Here is a 20,112-nt window from a genome sequence, read left to right as displayed (position 1 = left end):
GACAAACAACTGGATGGCGGTGACTCTCCTTCCCCCCCCCCCCCCCCCCCCCCTTCCTTTTTTTTTAATTACATCTTTTACATGCTTATTTATTAAGGTTTTTTTAAAGCTATGACATGGACAGATATTTATTTTTTATTATATAATTAAAATAAAATAAAAATATTATTGAATATATTAAGTCTATAATTTAGATTATAAATTTGATTAGTTAACTCGAGTTGATAAAAACTAATCCACTGCATCATTATCTTATCATTTTTTTTAAGTCATACAACTTTTACATTGACATATTTAATTTATTTTTCCAGGAAATATGTGGTTCAAAAGCATGTGAAAATATAATTAGAAAAAAATTAAAGGGGAAGGAAAATTTCATGTAGCCCAAGACTCATATTATTATTTATTAGAATAATGTTTTGACGATATGCCATATAAGAACTTCAGTTAGATTTTTTTTTACATGATCTGGTAAAAAAAGAAAAAGAGGGAATTTATGTAAAAAATTTACCTCGGGAATAAGAAAGATTAAGAAAATTAATGTAGCAACTTTTAATGGATTAAAAGAATTAATAAATAAATAAATAAATAAATAATACGAGGATGTTAAGCATTTATAAAAAGGGTAAAATAGAAATAAATTTTTTTTTCATTCTTCCTCTCCATTGATGGTCGGCTGCTGCTAGAGAGAGAGGAAAAGGATTTCAAAATTTCTTTAGTTTTTCTCTTGAAATTGATTGAGTTTCATCATAAATCAAAAGGAGATGATTGAGAGGAGAAATTTGAGATTCTAGAAAGAGAATCGAGTAATTTGAGAAAAATGTTATGTTGTTATAAATTTTTGTAATTGGGGTAAATTGTGTTACAAATAATGTATTATAGTAGATAATTGAAGAAAATATCATGGGTATTAGAGGGGATTAGTATTGGTCATAACAAACAAAAAAAAAATGAAGAGTTTAAGGAAATTGATTTATTGCGTGAGAGGTGTTTACGAGTGTATTTGAAATGAATTATTGAATTGAATTAATTAATGTATTGGTTTTTTTTACCTGTAAGGATTATCGAAATGAATTATTGGGTTGAATTAATTAATGTGTTGATTTATTTTACCGATAAATAATATTAGAGTAATAAATCATAAGTGTCTGATTTAATAATAATAATAATAATAATATGTACTTGTTGGTCCAAGTGAAGTCACAAACACTCTTTAATAGCACGGAATCACTAGTCAAGTGCAAAATCCAGATAGGTTGTAGGCACCCTATACTAGTTCAATTGTTTTATTGTTAGAATTCAAAACCATTTATTTTAAATTCTTTTGAATTGTGAATTTTGCAATTTGATAACAATGTAAGCTAGTTCTCCACGTTTAAGAACTGACGCATAATTTTGGGCATTGTGAGCTAGTTGTTATGATGTATGGACTAGTGCTCGATTTTAAATAGTGTGAACTAGTTATCCTAGTGTAGGAATTAGCGTCATGTTTTTAGACAATGTGAATTGATAGTATTGGTTAAGAATTAATGATATTTTGGGCTATGTAATTTATTACCCTAGTTGAGGATTCGGGGATTCGGTCCCGGTTATGGGATAAATGTCTAGTTTTAGGGGTAAAGTGAGTGTGAAAATTAGAATTGGAAATTTTAGGGTAAGGTGTAACTTTGAATTCAATGAAGTTGTGTTTCGTTTTTTTTAAAAAAGAGGGACCTAAAATTACATGAGAGTATATTTTATTATGTGATTTTATTATGTCTTGTATTAAATAAATTTTCATGTTTTTCTTAACAGCAGGAAGGATGTTGGTTAACTTTTAGATATTTTTTGTTTATGGTATGATTTGGTTGGTATATGTAAACTTTTTTGAAAATTACATTTTGTTTTAATTAAAAACTTAGAAACTAAGATATTGTAATTTAACTTAGAAAAGCTTCTATAATGTATTATGTGGTCTAGCATATTTTATTTTTTAAAACTATAATATATGTATTTAATTAATTCATTGAATCTGAATGTATGTATACATACTTGATTAATTGTCTATATAAATATGAAACTGAAATATCAGATGAAATTATCTTCGACCCAAAATTTACTTCAAATGTCAAAATCGTCAGCACATTGTCACAGTTTATCAGTGTAATGTATCCACAGTAAACGACACAGTAAAAGAGCAACGCTGTTAATTGATGGAGGAAGCTATAGCTAGACTACGGTTTTTTTTAATGGTTACTTCCGAAGAACTGAACGACTTGTAGCATGAACGTTACTGCCGACAAAGTCGTTTGTAACTTTGTAGTGTTGTGATATGTGAGGGTAAGGTATCGTGCATGTGCCTTCGTATCTTGAAACTTTAGTGCATAAATGGACACGTGGCAGCTCAAATATGGTGAATAAATTTAAAATTTGGACCCACTTTGAAGACAAGTTAATTATTGACATTGTTTTTGCACATGTTTAGAACGTTCGTGTGGTGATGTGTTTTGTTTTTTTTTATGTTTTTTTTTTTAGTTTAACGTGGGTGTCCGGGCCAACTTGCGCATACCTTGACTAATACCACGAGCCCTGAAGTGTTTTGCATGTATGTGTAGTTGTCCAATCTCGTCTTGGCAATTTATTTGATAATTTGTTGATGTGTGGTCTAATCTTTCTATGTTTGATTTTTTAAAATTATTTTTTATTTAATAATATAATAATAAAAAAAAACATAGTTGCAAAACCAATAACCAACCTAAATATCATGATATTTTTTAATATATACAAGTAGTGAGACGCTATTGGTTCTCTCGAGCCATCATAGCTAGTTTTTACATTGTTAAAAAATGATACTTTAATAAAGAAAATTAGTTTTTTTTTTTTTTTTTTTTTGCCCTTTGAAAGCTCTCACCCTTGATTATCCAAAAAAGTTAAAAACCCACAACCTGTGCAAAGATAGATTCATAAACCAACTACTGTTAATCACTTCGTAGTTATTTATATACGAGTTAATTTTGAGCGTAATCTAAGCAGTGCAGGCTGTACACTGTGATTCTAATTGGAAATATTTTTAATTTTTTATTTCTTGCAAATTAGTGGAAGAAGATTAAGAAACTTGATGATCCGGAAACCACAGATTATAAAACGTCTTTAAAAGTGACTAAAACTGTTACCAAGAAAAGTTAATTATTATGATGCATGGAAGGTGAATATTTATTAGGTTCAATGCATTTTTTTAAAGTCATGCCTTTGGATCACATTAATATTAAAGATAATCCTCCTCCTAATTTATAATTACTTACTTCAACCCTTTTCGAATTTAAAACTTTCGAAGTTTGAAACTTGTTAGAAGAAAATCTAATTGTTTAAATTTTCCTTAAGAACATGATAATTTTTGTTTGGGACAAGTTTTTATCGTCAAAACAAAAATTTTTTAATGATGTCTTAATAATTAATATTAAGTTACCAATGGAATTATAACTCAACTAATATCAATATCCTCTTTTTTCTTCTAGATTTCTCAGGTTCCATCTATTTATAATAAAAAACTAATGACCCTATATACGTGATTTTAATATATATATTTATAATAAATTTTAATTCGCCCATGTTTGATAATATACCTACATCCATAAAACCTTTTATTCACATGTCAATATTCTTAAATTTTAGCAGGAATTAATGTAAGATCTAACAAATGTACGTAAGGGATTCAAATCAAAGAAGTTGACTGCTTAACTATGCATTGCACGAATACTTAATTTTATGTGGTTGAAAACTCCAATATCCAAATAGAAAAGGGTCTTCACAATTATACAAATCTCATGTATTTTTGAATAATAAAAATTATTTAAACATTATTTATTATATTTCCAAACACCTTTCAAACCTCGAGTGTCAAATTAGGAGATAAACCCCCTTTATCAATTCAAATTTCAAGGTCTCACTCTTTTAATTTTTTTAAATAAAATTAATATATTCTCATTCAAACTATAAAATAAGATTTGTATTCCAAATCCATGCATAAAAATATAAAAACCCTTTACAAATAATAAGATAAAAAATCCATATATAATACTAAAAAATAAAATTACAACTCCACGAAACAAAAATAAAAAGTAAAAAAAATAAATAAAAAACAGACGAAGGTCAAGACGGCGATGCATCGAGCGAACCTCTCAGCCACCTCCACATCTAGCTTTGGTCAAAACGGATGGTTCCAACAGATAAAAATTTGATCCAACTAGATATACAAGAAATCAAGCAAAGCTTTCATCCCTAACTAAAATTACAAGTAAGAAGTTGGAGAATTGAAATTCTAATATCCTCGTACAAAATGTCCCAAGCACCTATTAAATGAGCTGCAAGAAAATAAATGCACTCTAATAGCACCATCGATCAAGTCTTGAATCGCCAACCAATCTCTACGTTCGTTCTCCTTCCTATAGATATGACAAACTTGAAGAGTCCAATTTTTATCAAGAAGATCCATGATTTCTCTAAATGAAGCATCCCTGACATTAATTTTACATATTCTTTTTAAGTGTTTGAAGTTTAAACATTAGTCCATGCTTGTCCTCGGATTCGGCTAGCTCGTAGGTTATGTTCATCATTGTGTTTTTTTTTTTTTTTTATTAACGTGAATATCTAAGCTAATTTATGTGTACCTCGACTAATCTCACATGTCCTGAAATTAACGACTATATATATAAATTTTCAATGGCTTTTAGATTTTATAGGACTCGAACTAGTAATTTCTAAAAAGCAAATTTAAAATCTGATCAATTGAACTATACCTTCATATTCCATTACTGTTTTTTTTTTTTTTTTACACTGATCAAATATGGACTATTTAATTACTTCGAATGATTCCAAGCCCACCAAACTACCTTTGGAATAATCAGTGGTGGGGTTCTAAACTTCTAATTAAGGCTTAAGATACCCCTAACACCATCCTTTATAGGTCAAAGACGACACCTCTTTTACATTCTTTTGAATAAAGTTATGCACAAGCATGCCATCTTACATTCTTTCTTTCTTCCTATAGAAAGAAAGAAAACAGAAGACAAGTGCAGTAATGGAGGCACAAGATTAGGAATGTCATTGTCACTCAACATCTGGATAGAGTGCATAATCGAGTCAGATTTTTATTTTGTTTAATAAAAGACAAATGGATATGAGTAAAATTCAAACCGATTAATTTTACTAGGCTTAGAGATAGGTCATGATGAGATCAGGTTGATGGATCTATATCCAGCTCATTATCTACATTATTTTTAAAAAAGAAATCCCAAGAACATACATATAATTTCTTACGTATTATTTCCATCTTGGATTTTGTTTTATAGTTCCTTTTGTTTTGTTTAGAGAATTCTTCTTAAGATGTTGCGATTTATGATTTATGATCGGAGATTTATTAATTTTCTAGAAAATACATATAATCATAACCCTTTATATATATAAAAAAAAAAACTAGAAAACCCTAATAATATTAAATAGAAAAAATATTCCCTCTAAATAAATTAAATAAAAACTAGAAAAAACATTATAACAAAGAATAAGAAATAAAATTAAAAAAATATCTATCTTCTAAAAAAACACTTAAAGAATATAGTTGTAGATATTTTAGATCTTTAGCAGCTATTCGACTCCAATTTGATATAATGGCATCTTTACACAAGAGAAAAGTTTAAGTGGGAGTCACTTTCCTTCAAGACCCCAACTACATGTGCACACGACATATGATGACTTAGAAAAACTTGGCTGGGATCAAAGAATACTTCAAGAACTCTAGAACAGCAAGACTGGGTATGTTCAAGTAGCAATTTTGTGCCATCATGTGATTCAAATTCAAACTCGTCTTTGCCAAATGCTATATCTACACGATAAGAATAGTCTTCTAAGATCTTTAAAAATTCTCACCCCTTTTTTTCAAGATTCAAAAATCAAATCTCAAACAGTAACCATCTAGATTTCGGTGTTGAGTGTGGAGATAATATATAAAGGCACACATCAAGTTTTCACTCTATATCTAATAAAATTGGTTGCTTCGTAGATTTAGACATTTCATGACGTCGAGCCAAGTTAAGTTGTTGGGTTTTGTATCTGAGCATGAATCAACCGATCCTAATCGGCCCCAAACACAATACAATGGAAACTTACTTATAATATATGTGTGTTCAGAATTAACCCTCACATGTCAAGCTTATATTTTAGGAGGAATTAATGAAAGATCTTAAAACTGTACGTAAAGTATTTATATATGCAATGCACGAATAGTGAATTTTATTTGGTAGAGAACTTGATCAAATATAAATGTTCAGAGTTGTGGGGGATTCTTATTGGGGATTCTTAAGGAGAGTGCAGCTGGAGGTGGATTCGAAGTTAGCTGTGGATATATTACTCCAGCAGAACTCGTTGCGTGGAGATTATGCTCACCTGATTTCGGCTATTCAAGCCATGCTTCGCCATCCTTGACAAGTTGATCTCTCTCACTCACATTTTTCGGGAAGCAAATCGGGCAGCAGATTGTTTAGCATCCATTGCTTATTCTTCTGACATAGGCATTGTCTATCACGAGGAAGCACAATTGGGGTGCTCGAAGATCTTGCTTGAGGATATTAGTGGCGTCACAAGGCCTGTATTGTGTAGTATTTAACTCTTTCTGGAGCCTAGCTCTCCTTGTATTCATAAAACAATCCTCTTAAAATATTATTTTTTGTAGGTTTAATCCGAGACTCTGTTTTTACACTTATCATATATCAAATGTGGAGTCTTTGATTCAAATCATTCGAAGCCCACCAATCTAGCATTGAAACAATGCTTGGTGGGGTTCTAATTAACGTTTAAAACTCTAAACACTATCGTTTAGAGGTTCAATGAGACGCAGTTTGTTCCCTCAATTACATTTTTTTGAGTAAAATCATGCACAAATTATCACCATTATTTAGCTGCCAACCTCAATTGCCATTAATGTCTTCTACTCAAAAACATTTGAATAAAAATCTCTCATTTGTAACCAAAACTTGAGGCCTAGAAGCCTAAAATTGAGGCTGAAAAGCCATTAACAGGACCACTGATGAGGGATATTAAAACGTTTTACAACTGAAAAAAGGTGATAAAACCTGGTTTTTTACCTCTCAATTTTCTACTTGCAGGATTTCATTGATCAGTAGAAGCAAAACTATTGACAAGGAAATAAAATTAGAAGAGTTTCAAGGAGTTAGTGCAGTGGATAAGAAAATATGTTCTTTTTCTTATTTTCTGAGTTTAGATTTTGAGACCAACATTAAAAAAAAATTGTTATCAACCACCAAGTCTTATATATGCCTCCTCTATGAAGTAGAAGCAACAATCAAAGCCTAGTTAGGCATGCCACAAGCGAACAAGGCCATTTAACATAACATGTAAGAAATTGTTATCACCTTAAGAACTGGAGAGCTCAACTCAATCCAAAGGAACTCGAAAACACCATTTCATAGAAGAGCGAGAATCTTCAACATGACAAACACAAAATCTAAATGAAGAGAAATTACAGAGTTACTCTTTCTGCTTTTTCAAGAGCAAAGGTCCAACATTGTCTCCAGTAGCTTTGTTGTGCTTTACATGGCTTCCATCACACAGAGGGAAAGTCCCTGACCTCCAGCATCTAAGATTAACCAATGCAAGTTATTATCAATAATTTGGCAAGCAAATGATTTTTATGAGTATATATTATTTCTTGGCTCCAATTTAATTACTTTATCTTGGTTGTGCTCTTGTTACAAAAAATTGATTGTCAATATATTTAAGCCAAGTGACTAACATATAGACAATAATCAAAATATAGAAAAACAAGCAAGAGTGATCCACAACAGAGACAGATGTTTTTTTGATAAACAGAGACAGATGTATACCTGCAATAAGCAGTGAGTGGCTTGGAGAGTTCAGCAACCATAACAGAGTCCACCACCTTCTCTTCAGTCTTTCTAATTTCAGGATTTATAGCTTGAGCTTCTGCTCTCACCACCACCAAACTCCTTGGCCTTGCAGCTGCAATATTTGGCTTGACCCCTCCGATTCTTGATTTGCTGTAACAAAAACTAGCGCTAGATACGGATGCCATTGACATGGTTAATAAATGTGTAGCCTTTCTTCCCCACAAAATTTCTCGAGAATTCTCTGGCTCAAATTCTTAGTTTGTGAAGGAAAGTGGGTTGGTGGTGAAATTTATGTGCAGAGTTTGAAAACTGTGTGTTGAACTTGTGGAGAACACACGATCTGGTGAAATGTGTGGATGTTGGTGGTTCGTGGGCATGTTTTGTATGGATAATTTTTTTTCACTCAGATAACTATTTGGAGCACAGTACTTTCGTCGGTGAGGGTCGTGGGTGAGAGAAGTTGAGTTGACATGGGTTTATTAGGTTTTTTTTAATAAAAAGACAGTTATTTTAAATAAAATTAAAATCAATAAAATAAAGTTATTTTAAACCAGAAATTTTAAGAAAAGAAAATCGGTAACCAAGTTTCAAGTTTTAATCATGGTTAACATGTGTGGTCACTCAAGTTTTACTAAATCAATTCTCTAAATAGTTCAAAAACAAACTTCATTTGGAATAAGTATCGGTTGGACCAATCAAACCAAATTAAATTTAATAAATACGATTAACCTGTGTGTTCCAAATCAAAGAATATTCACTTGTAACTTAATTTTATCAGGTTTATACGCAGGCCTGTCCTGGTAGGCGTGTATAACTGGATCTTTGATTTTTTTTTAAAAAAAAAATCAGATGATATATCGTTTGATTTGTCTAGATTATGATCTCTGTCATAACTGAAAAATCAGAGCTTCAGTTTTTTTACCTAAAAACTTGTTTTCAACCTATTTTTGACCTAAAACACCTATAAAACACTTTAAAAACCCAAAGAAACGCCCCAAAAACTAAAATCAACTTGAATTAAAAAATCAACCATAGCTCAGATCTATTATCCACAAACTTTAAAGATAAAAAAACATTTAACATTAACTTCATCCATCAAATGGAAATTATTTGACATAAGTATCATTCATTTTTGTGGTCTAAATCGGTATTAATGACACTTTTCTCTCTCTACCGTCGTAATATGACGATCTCTCTCTCTTTTCTTTCAACCAGGTACTAAAAAATAACAAAAATAAAATTTTGTACCAATATTGAATTGGAAAAATATTGAGGTGCTGAAATTGTATAATTTGTTTGATTTTTAAAGTTTAAGGATTAAAATGCATCTTTTTTTAAACTTATGGCATGCCACTCATGTTTGACATCTTTTTCATTTCGGTCCCTCTTCTTTCAATCCTACTTTTTCATAAGAAATCAAAATCAATTGGTCTTTAATTAGGACTAAATCGTTAGGAAAAAAATTTGAGGATTAAATTGAATGCACAGCTCATTCACAATAATATGTGAGGGAATGAAAAGTCTTGCACAATGAAAAATTCATGCCTTTTAGAGTAATATTTAATATAAAAACTCTTTAAATTGGCATAAAAAGCATTTGATGATAATTTTTCTATAAATTTCTTTTTGTTCTAACAAGTAACAAATACTTCACCCCCAACTATGTTTTTTTTTTTGTTAAATAATATCATATGTTAACTTGCACACACAATTTAAATTTAACTATTCTCCATCTACACTAAATAAATGGATTTGGGAATAATAATTTAAAATGTTCCAACTTGAAAAATTATAGAATTGTCTTATTCTATATATTTAAGTCATGAGAACAACGGCTAAAATAATTAAATTTCTTTTACTAGTATGGGAGATCCACTTTTAAAATCATCTTAACAAAAACATGTGTTAATTAGTTTAAAAATATATATATTTTTAAAGAAAAGCCTACTCAAGTTTATGCCCACTCTCCATTAACATATATCTTCCATTTTCAAGGTTGTTATGATTTTACTATCCATTAAAAAAAATTAAAACAATAAAAGTTCTATCAAGTTTTTGACGTATTAATTTCTACCTTATTTATTTTAAAACATAGAACAGCTAGATTTTGTATTGGTGCATCGCCAAATTGAGATGCTATGCTATACCAAGTTTAATAAGACTTTTGTCACATAATAATTAACTCTTAGGTTTAGTTTAGTGTAGCAATGTAATTATTGTTTTGTTAAATTTTAATTTTTTTTATTATGAACTAATTTTTTATATGCATTGAATGTTTTTTCACAAATGTTAAAATAAATTTTAAAAATATAAAAAATAATTTTGTCACGTAATTATTAACTCTTAGGTTTAGTTTTAACGCAACAATGTAATTATTGTTTTGTTAAATTTTAATTTTTTTTATTTTAAATTAATTTTTTATATGATTTTGAATTTTTTTTTAACTATGTCAAAATAAATTTTAAAAAATATAAAATTATATTTTTTTAATATATTTTTTAAAAAATAAATTTTAAAAAACAATTTTTACCACGGTTTGAAATACTATTCTATACTAGCCAAGGTTGACAATTTAATTTCTCATCCACCTATCAAATCAATCCACATTACCACCCCTCTTCAAATGATCATTCCAGCAACTTAACCCCAATCATTAACGGCATAAAAGATACTTTAAGGCAAATTCAAATTAATCCCTCAACAAGACACTTTTATTCAATATAGTCCCAAAATAAAATTAAGTCCCCAATTTATAAAAATTTCTTACATGTCTCAACCTTAATTTTTTTTATGGATAGCTTACCTTTAATTGGACAAAAAAAAACTTAAGTCTCGTGCATGAAAGTTGGCCTTAAGTTATCTTTAATCAACCACAAAAAAGAAAAGATATGACAAATCTTTAATAAAAAAAATAAAATCTGATCAAATTAATGCCATTATATAACGTAAAATCCAAATAAAAAGATTAATGAACACATACAAAAGAGAAAAATTCTGAAAAATAAAGGATCTATTTATAATTAAGTTTAGCTTGGGAATCTATTTGAAACTATGTAACTAATTCAAGGACTAGTTTGGATGTTTCAGCAACAGTTATATAACCTCCATCTCTGACACCGAAACAAAATAAGCTACATGATGACGATCTCTAATTAAAGAAACATTTGTTCCTTCAAATACAAAATTCCCTCTCTCTCTCTCTCTCTGCACTTCAATTTCCATAACCATGAAAAGAGGAGGGTTTGCATGTGGATTTGGATTCAGCAGGTGCTGTTGTTTGCTCTTGATTTTGGTCTGTGTAAATGGGAGATCCGATAAGGAAGTAAGGGAGAGGTTTTATGGGAATTTGGTGAATTCATCAGCACCTGATAATGGAGAAGGAAGTATTGCTAAAATGTTTGATCGTGTTCTTGAAAAAGAGTTCTCTGACAATGATCAACCTGAAGGTAAAGAACCCTTTTTTTATTTTGCTTTAATTTTAGTTCTTTTATGTTCTCTTAAGGTTTTTAGGCTTGTTTTTGGTGGTTAATGTGAATGAAGGACTAGAAATGGTAGAGTGAAGCATATTTTTAGTAATGTAAGATGTTTATGCAAAAGGGTTTTGCTTTAAAGTGCTTTTTTAAAAAAGAAAAATTGAGAGATTTAGTAATATATTTGGTTGTGTTGAGTAAGAGAAGATAGAGTTTGATCTTAAGAGAGACCCTTTGTTGTTTTAGTTTCGTATAAGTGTTTTTTTATTTCTTTCAATTAAAGGAGCCTGTTTTTTTATAGCTATTAAAAGGTTGTTAGAGAAATGATAAGTAGTGAAAAAACTTCAGATAAAATATGGGTTTCCTTGGGTACATCCTAGGATGGTGAAGTGATGGCTTGAATATAGACCTTTTTTCTGGCCTGGTTGTTCCTGAAAAACCAAACCAGTCTCCCTTGGAAACATGGGATACAATGATGCTTAAGTAAATATGTGCACGAGGAAAGAGTAATATATAAAAAAAGAAAAAGAAAATAAAGTTGTGGGGAGTGCGTGTCTGGATTTAGCCCGTGTATGTGTTGGCTAGAAATTGTGTAGTCTGGCCTAGCTCTGGCTATGAATGCTTTGGCGTTTGTGTGGCTAGAACTTGTGTGGTATGCACCTTTGCATGGTTAACTTATGGCTTGACTTAATATGGCTTATGGTGGCTATCTCTGTGTGGCCAAGGATTGGATATGTATTTTGTTGGGTGGGTCCTGAACATTTTTCATGGAGAAGGAGATATCATTGGTGGATAAATTGGTGTGATGTCATTCGCTAGCCATGGTGGCTATATTAGTTATTGTGTCATACTATGGCTGTTGTGCTACATGGGTCAATGAAAATATTTGAGACAGACAATGTCATTGGCGCATGGTGCCTGTTGTACATGGAAAAAGTTGTGTGCATAGAAAAAATTGTATGCATGAAAAGTTTGTGTGGCTCCTGGGAACCCAAAAAAAATACATAGAAGGATGTGCTGAGGCAAGATTTAGAAGACAGGATCGGTGTTGGTGTCGGGCTAAAAATTCCAACCGGCTGGAATTTTTTTCCTTTCAATTCGGGTATTGTCAGGAAATATGAATCTGGGTTCAGTTTCTATGACCGGTGAAAAGACTTGATCGTTACAGTAAACTGATAAAGAAACAAAGTAATGTGAAGCTTTCTTGAGGCAAGTCTGAAACTTTAGTAGTGTAACTGAATAAGTGGGTGAAGATGAGTTCAAGTCGATATTGATGAACATGTTAAATGATGTTGTTAAGAAGAGAATGTGAAGCTGAATAATAGTTTTGAAAGATTGAAGGCAAAAGGAAATTAGTTGTCAGTTAACAATGATATAAATAATACTTTTCAGTAAGCTTATAGCTGAATAAGAATGACTTAACAGGTAACTGAAAACATTTATTGTCAGTTCAAGGAATCAACTGAAATGTATAAGAAGTTAAGTTTGCAACGGGAGAAACATATAGCAAATTGAACAGTAGGTCCTTTGACAACTTCATTGAGATGATATTGATCTCAATGGTTTCGGTCTTCCCTTTGAATTTGAAGAGATTGAAGGTTTTCCACTCGAATATAGTTGCTTTACTAGTGCTATGCTATGACATGTGCTATGCTGGAGAGTTTAGTAAATCTAGCAAGTCCTGCACTTGAAAGTTGACAACTCATTATCATGTTTGTGTCTGTTTTTTTGACACTTGAAATTTGACGATTCATTATGTCTCTATGTCATTTGGTTTGACTCAAGTAAAGTGGAATGATAATTACCTGTGGCATTCTATCTTTCGGAAATTTTCTGGTTTCAATGTTGTTAGGACGATATTTAATTTGGTTCTTATTTTTACTTTACTAGGTTCTGATGGAAGCAGCTTCAACAACAGTGTAGCTGACCAGCAAGTAGGTTTATTTTTCTTTTAATTATTTGCATTTACTGGTTGTGGCTTGAGCTTTAGTTTTGCTTTGCTGAATAAGTGCCCTACAAAGCGAATTTGGAAGCTTTGGCCTTGCTTGAGTTTCTTACAAAAAATATTAGATAAATAGTAAGGAAAAGAAAATCAGGTTGCTAGGGATCTTAGCTTATGCAAGATTCATACTCTGTTAATCTACGATGTGGCTGCAACCCCCATCTTCTATACTGAGGAGAAATTTTATCTTTTTTACAATATAATATTTTATTTTCACCCCAAAAATATGGTAGGACCCATATCTTCTCTTTCATACGCCAGTACTATTTAACATTAATACTGTCTAGGTATTGTTATCTTCAGTTTTACCTAGTCAAGTCGATTGTCCGTTGCTACTGTTTGTTTCTTTGTGTTGTTGTTAAAAGAGGACTACTGGTTATGTTTTCACAGGCTGTTTTGGAGACTGTTGCTAAAATCACTCATGAGAAGGGCAAGAAAAACGATACACAAGTGGCTAAGTATGGAAGCGTGTAAAATATTTTCTCGTGGAAATTATTCCATTTTTTACCATATATTCTAAGATATGGTTTCCTTTCCCTCTCTTTCTGTACATAAGTGAGATTCTGATATCACATATATCTTCCTTTCCTCTTGTTGTCAGTGGATCTAGACCTTTTCAGCTTCAAGATGTATTTTCACTGGAAAATGAGGAATCTGAGGATATGGCAACCCTGATTGACAAAAAGGTGTGCTGAAATTTGGTATCCAGTCCTCTGTGTGAAATTGTTTAGACAGATTCTTGGATCCAGTTTTTGGTTTCTATGGACCTTCCTTCTAACTTGCTCATCTTGCTAATTGTAGGACAATGTATTTGTCATGTCGAACAAGAAATCCAAGTATCCAATTCTTCAAGTAGATTTGAGGTGAATGACTTTCAGATTTTGTTGGACTGTATACAAGAGCAGATACTACTCTTGAGAAATTGCTGTATGATTAGCTGCTGATTTTCTTTTTCTGTGCAGTTCTTGCATCTATAGTATTACCTGACTTAACTGCTATTATTAAGGTTCCGAGTTTTGATTTTATGTACCGTTAATTTATCATTATTTTTTCACATACCTACAGATTAATTTCTGATCTAGTGGTTGCCATAGTTTCTGCTGCCATTGGTGGAATTATCTTTTCTTGTTTGGGTCAACCGGTTAGTATCTGTATATTGTGGTTTTATTTGTCTTCAATTTCTAGTATATGTTTGCATTTACTCATCTTGTTGTTGATGCTCAGCTATATCATATGATTTATGTAAGGGTGCAATATTTAAGGTAATTTTTTATTTTGACATGTAATATGTATGGCAGGTTATTGTTGGCTATCTTCTAGCAGGTTCCATCATTGGACCAGGGGGTCTGAATTTCATCAGTGAGATGGTACAGGTATGTGATTTTTTATTTTTTCCCAAATATTTACCTTTTCATTTTGCTTGCTTCATTTATTATAGCATCATTGACACACTGGATGGGGAATGCAAGTTTTATGAGCTATCAAATGAAGTTCTGCTACCTTTTAGGGTCATTTTATGTGAGGTTTTTGAAACAAAATTCCAGATGGTAATAAGCTGGTAGGACAAAAATGGTTGTCAGTCAAGTTGTTTCCAAATCACCATTGACTTTGTTGGTGCTCATAGCATAGCAACTAATAATTATATCCATATGCCCCAAAAATCCCTCATTAGGTGCCTATTATCTGGGAAACCCACACATAAAGAATTTGCCATCATATTCACAATAACATTGGTGACATTTTCTCTTGTTCTTATCACAGGTCGAAACTGTTGCACAGTTTGGTGTTGTGTTTCTTCTTTTTGCGTTAGGACTGGAGTTTTCTTTGACTAAGGTAAGTTGTATTTGATCTAGGGAAGTTATTTGTCATAAGATGTTCTTAATTTATTTTTTTTTAAAAAAAAATTTTCTTGATTTAGAAAAGCCATTCTAATTCATCATCAATGCAGTTAAAAGTTGTGGGCCCTGTAGCTGTTCTTGGAGGGATGCTTCAAATTGTAATTTTTATGTGCTTGTGTGGCATAGTTGCTGCGGTATGATGCTTAATGTGTGTAACTTGGTTATGCTAGAAATTTGTGTGATTTGCCAAATTGGATACTAAGCTTGCACCACCTTTAACTTTGCAGATGTGTGGAGCAAAGTTGTCTGAGGGTGTATTTGTGGGTTCGTTCCTGTCAATGTCATCAACAGCAGTGGTACTGTTATAGACTTGTTTCTGACACTATTATATCTCTTTTCTGTTTGATCACTCCTTATCAGTTGCAACATATGATGCATTCATTTTTTATCAGGTGGTGAAATTTTTGATAGAACGGAATAGTAGTAATTCTCTTCATGGTCAAGTTACCATCGGGACCCTGATTTTTCAGGTTTTCTTTATTTCTTACTTTGTTTATATTTATATCTAAGCACGTCATTGATGATATGTTGAGCTTTTTTGAAATTGGTTTTCTGATGCACATCCACTTGTCTGATCTTGTGAATTGTTTCAGGATTGTGCTATTGGTTTATTATTTGCTTTGCTTCCAGTTTTGGGTGGCAACAGTGGCGCTCTGCAAGGAATGATTTCAATGGGGAAGTTGTAAGTTGATTTTTGTCACCCTTCTTCTTGTTGTTGTGTAAATTTGTCCTTTTTCTTTTGATAATGGAAGCTAATTATCGTTATTGGTTGATTGCCACATCCCCCCTTTTTTTTTGGTATTCTGTAACTTTTCTCCTCCCCGAGTTTTTATTTACCATGAGAATGACCCCATGTAAATAATCTTTAACGAATCTAATATCTATTGCTCATGAACTTCAGGTTATTGGTCTTGTCCGTATACCTCACAGCTGCATCTTTTATGTCCTGGTCGTTTGTTCCTCGCTTTCTTAAGTTAATGATACAGCTATCATCTCAAGTGAGTTTTTTATGGTCTAATTTTTTTGTCTCATATTTTATTTGCATGGCTTTGTTTGAGTACTTGCCGGGTTGAGTAGGGCCTCTGTCTAAGCACACTCCTTATGTTCCACTTGTGTTTCAGACAAATGAACTTTATCAGCTTGCTGCTGTTGCTTTCTGCTTGTTGTCTGCTTGGGTAAGTGAAAAGGATATGTACCTTTCTTGTCTAGTAGAAATAGTTGCATGCAACAGATCTTCCTACTGAATATTACCTTTCCATAACACGGTAGATTTCAACTTTCAACTTTCAACTTGTTTAACATAATTTTTGGTCATTTGTGTAATGACATGGATTCCAATATCACAAAGATATTTGCAAACAATAACATCTAAATTGGCAATAGCATATCTACATCACATGTTTTTGCTTTCTTAATGATTTGTTATTTTAACTTATATGCTAATTTTGATTGGATGAGAGACTGCTGCTTCATTTGAACTGAATCTATATTACCAGTCTAAGTTTGATAGGTGGTTGAAACTCTGACTTCAAGGTTGTAAGGTTTTCTGTCCATCAGTTAGATGCTCAAAAGTTTAATTCAATTTCTCAGCAGTTCTTCAGTTTTTTATGTTTTCTCTAAGGATTTAATAGCCATCAGCGCCTTTATTCTTACCAGGGAAAATGCTTGCCTTAAGAAGTTTTCTGCATCTGAAAGATGTCATTTTGTGTATTTTGATCCAAAATTCTAATAATACAAACTTGCAGAGTGGAACAACATAGTTTTAAGGCAGAGAATTTAAGCAAGCCTAATATTGAAAATTTTCAAATTTATAAACATCACCTTTTTTCTGCTTGACATATGGTTTGTCATATTATTAGTTTGGTTCCTTGACTATGCTAAGGAAATTCATATGGTTAAATCGAGAGTTTTCATCTTTTGTTAACAGTAGAGGTTATGATGCTGAGCTGCAGCGTATCATGACTCGGTGCAGCACAGTGCTGCTTTGAATTTTTTGTGTCATCATGTTCACTTTATTTTTTGGATTTCCTTCTACTATTTCAGTGCAGTGACAAGCTGGGCCTTAGTCTTGAGTTGGGTTCATTCGTGGCTGGAATCATGATATCTACCACCGACTTTGCACAGCATACTTTAGAACAGGTATTCGTCTGTGCAATGGATTGTGTGCCAAGTTTTGCCAGTCATGTTAGTATCTTAAAGTAGTATGTAAGTTATATTCTCAGATAATATGGAACTGATTTAAATTTCTTAGTTGACTCTGGATCTTTGCAACTTGTTTGAGTTGCTGTACTTCTCTACTAATCATGCGACTATCAGCTGTAGTTGATGGTCATCACTGTGCTACTCATTCCTGTGTTGGAACTATTCTCCATGTGGTTATGTTATGTTATGTTATAATATAATGAGATTGATATGTTTTGAATGACTCTGTACTTTGTAGGTGGAACCAATCAGGAACCTGTTCGCAGCTCTCTTTCTTTCTAGTATTGGAATGCTCATACATGTACATTTTCTGTGGAACCATGTGGATATATTGCTAGCGTCTGTGATTCTGGTTATTGTTGTCAAGACAACCATTGCTGCTGCAGTTACTAAAGCCTTCGGATATAGCATCAGGACATCATTCCACGTGAGTTGGCTTGCTATGCTTGTTGGCAAAAGAGAGACAAATTGAAGATGAAACTTCTCTCTTTCCTTTTTTTTTTCCTGGACATCAATCAATGTGCCGTGATGCAGGTTGGAGTATTGCTTGCTCAAATTGGAGAATTTGCTTTTGTTCTTCTGAGTCGTGCCTCCAATCTTCATCTCATTGAGGTGAACTCTCTCTCTCTCTCTCTGTGTTCGTGCTCATGCATGTGTGGAGGTTAGGATGCCATTAAAGATGCAGATGCATATTTTTTTTATCATCAGAAAATCACAAGTTTGTTTGGGACTAGGATTTAGTAGTTCTTGAACCTATAGCTGGTTTCAGATTTGATGTGACGACAAGACATCTGTGTTTTAGTATTGCTTGCACCTATATGCACACTTACTCATCCTTCATTAATTTAATCATGTTGGTGTTATAATGCAGGGAAAGATGTATCTTCTTCTTCTTGGAACAACAGCTCTTAGTCTGGTTTGTTTCTTTGATACTTCCAAATGGAATGATAGCTTTATAACTATGTGTTGTCTCTTGCAATAAACATTTACTTGATCGATGGTCATTCAGGTAACAACTCCTCTCCTGTTCAAGTTGATACCTAACGTCATGAATTTGGGCATCCTTTTGCAATGGTTTCCATCAGAGAGCAGCACTCCAAATAAATGGTTTCCATCGGAGAATGGTACTCCAAATGAGGTTCTCCCGCCCTCCTTGTTTTTGTGTTTGTGTGTGTGAGTGTGAATGTGCATGCAAGCGCCTGTGCATGGACTACAGTGTAATTTATTTCTTCGGAAGACTGCATACTGAGAATGTTTTTGGTACTCATTGAAGCATATTGAATCCCATGTAAAACTGTCTTAAGACTTGACATGCTGACACATCCTGTGTTTTTCTGATCGATAGCATATCTTGGATAGGGTATGCCATCTCTGTTCTCCTGTAGGTGCCCCCATGTCTTACAGCTCTTTGTGAGTGTATTTACTGTTGTTTTTAGCTAGTGAATTTATTTGGGAGGATATTATGTAGGAATCTAGGGTTTTTTATCAAAATTCTGGCAATGTATCCACCATGAATTAGAGAATTCATATCCTAGAACCACAAAGTCATTGGCAGGCAATTTGGTCTTTGCCAATCATTGGACTGTGATTTAGAACACATCTTGAAAGTTGAATATCTGCTTGCCTCTCTCGTCTTTGCTTCTGATTTTTTTTTTCACTGCTTTTAAACATTTCGAAGACAACTAACTTACTATGTTTTTACAGGAAAGAGTTTCTATGATTGAAGTACGTAACAGATTGTTGTGACCTTCCACATTTTGTCGTCTCGTCACCTAATTTTCTTGGGAATTTGTGAATACAAGGATTTCATCCCACTGCTGATTCCACAGTTGAGCTTTCCAGGTGACCAGCCAGACAATCAAGAACTCTCATGTACATACATATTACGTTCCACGTTCATTGGCTCTTGCATTTGTATGTATATATAAATATATATATTTTTTGGCTCATCAGTTGATCTATTTTGAGTATGCTTGTTTAAGAGGGCCCGCCCGCGCACCTCTTGAAAAACAAGAAATTTTTCTTCTTCATGCTTTTTAAGTGTGGCGAGCATCACAAATAAACATATTTTTTTCCCTATTGTAACCTCAAAATTCACAATTAGTCCCATTAGAAAGAAAATTTTTCTCTAAAAAATTAATTTTTTTTTAATTCATCCTTCAATCCTTCAATATAGGGGAGGGGAAGGAATATAAAGATTAATTATCAGCAAATTAAATGTTAAAGAACGAACTAAAATTAATTAATTTTAAAAAAAATAAAAAACTTGACTTGAGTTATTATGTCAAATTTCTGGCTCAATCTTTGAACTAGTATAACTTTGTACAAAACAAATTGAATAAAATAATAGAGGTTAATTTTCTAGCAAACTTAATAAAAAAACAACGCTGAAAAAAATCATTATAGAAAAACTTGAATTAACTTGATTATCTCGTGATTTAGGATATAAGATTACAAAAAAATTATGAAGTATAATGTTTAATAATTTAATATCAAATAATAAAATTAAAAAAAATACTTTTTTTTTATAAGTCAAATTGGATTAGCTTCTTGCTTCTTTCATTCCATATCCACTTCAAATCGGATTAAGCTTGCATTAAAATTTATATAAATTCTGAGTTGTAAATGAAATAGGTTTGATT

At 32.1% G+C, this 20,112-nt stretch overlaps 2 protein-coding genes across 6 annotated transcripts; one reads left to right on the top strand and one right to left on the bottom strand.

Moving 5' to 3' along the window:
- Positions 1–7,372: 7,372 nt before the first annotated feature.
- Positions 7,373–8,265, bottom strand: LOC7482173 (CDGSH iron-sulfur domain-containing protein NEET). Its single transcript, XM_002318831.4, has 2 exons — positions 7,875–8,265; positions 7,373–7,627 (listed from the first exon to the last, which is right to left on the bottom strand). Exons 1-2 carry the CDS (start codon positions 8,087–8,089, stop codon positions 7,519–7,521), a joined length of 324 nt encoding a protein of 107 aa, XP_002318867.1. The 5' UTR covers positions 8,090–8,265; the 3' UTR covers positions 7,373–7,518.
- A 2,767-nt stretch (positions 8,266–11,032) lies between these two features.
- On the top strand, positions 11,033–19,549 carry LOC7482174 (K(+) efflux antiporter 5). 5 transcript variants are annotated; one of them, XM_052446016.1, is made up of 20 exons: positions 11,033–11,344; positions 13,259–13,302; positions 13,761–13,828; positions 13,972–14,056; positions 14,172–14,233; positions 14,436–14,511; positions 14,669–14,743; positions 15,132–15,203; positions 15,319–15,402; positions 15,496–15,564; positions 15,661–15,738; positions 15,862–15,950; positions 16,170–16,266; positions 16,390–16,443; positions 17,312–17,407; positions 17,709–17,897; positions 18,005–18,082; positions 18,342–18,386; positions 18,480–18,594; positions 19,175–19,549. In XM_052446016.1, exons 1-20 carry the CDS (start codon positions 11,125–11,127, stop codon positions 19,192–19,194), a joined length of 1,716 nt encoding a protein of 571 aa, XP_052301976.1. In that variant the 5' UTR covers positions 11,033–11,124; the 3' UTR covers positions 19,195–19,549. The 5 variants fall into 5 exon arrangements, with proteins under 5 accessions (XP_052301976.1, XP_024437735.2, XP_024437736.2 ...); XM_024581967.2 differs by having other exon boundaries at positions 18,480–18,608; XM_024581968.2 differs by having other exon boundaries at positions 13,761–13,840.
- The last annotated feature ends 563 nt before the right edge of the window (positions 19,550–20,112 follow it).

Source organism: Populus trichocarpa, chromosome 12 (genome assembly GCF_000002775.5).
Source record: "Populus trichocarpa isolate Nisqually-1 chromosome 12, P.trichocarpa_v4.1, whole genome shotgun sequence".
NCBI lineage: Eukaryota > Viridiplantae > Streptophyta > Magnoliopsida > Malpighiales > Salicaceae > Populus > Populus trichocarpa.
The sequence above is the reverse complement of the archived record's forward strand: the minus strand, read 5'-3'. Positions and strand labels throughout refer to the sequence as shown.

Coding starts and splice junctions, on each gene's coding strand:
- LOC7482174 (XM_024581966.2), top strand. CDS start 11,125: ATGAAAAGAGGAGGGTTTGCATGTGGATTTGGATTCAGCAGGTGCTGT. Junction 13,303..13,760: donor ACAGTGTAGCTGACCAGCAA/GTAGGTTTATTT, acceptor ATGTTTTCACAG/GCTGTTTTGGAGACTGTTGC. Junction 15,403..15,495: donor TGTGTGGCATAGTTGCTGCG/GTATGATGCTTA, acceptor TTAACTTTGCAG/ATGTGTGGAGCAAAGTTGTC.
- LOC7482173 (XM_002318831.4), bottom strand. CDS start 8,089: ATGTCAATGGCATCCGTATCTAGCGCTAGTTTTTGTTACAGCAAATCA. Junction 7,628..7,874: donor CCACTCACTGCTTATTGCAG/GTATACATCTGT, acceptor GGTTAATCTTAG/ATGCTGGAGGTCAGGGACTT.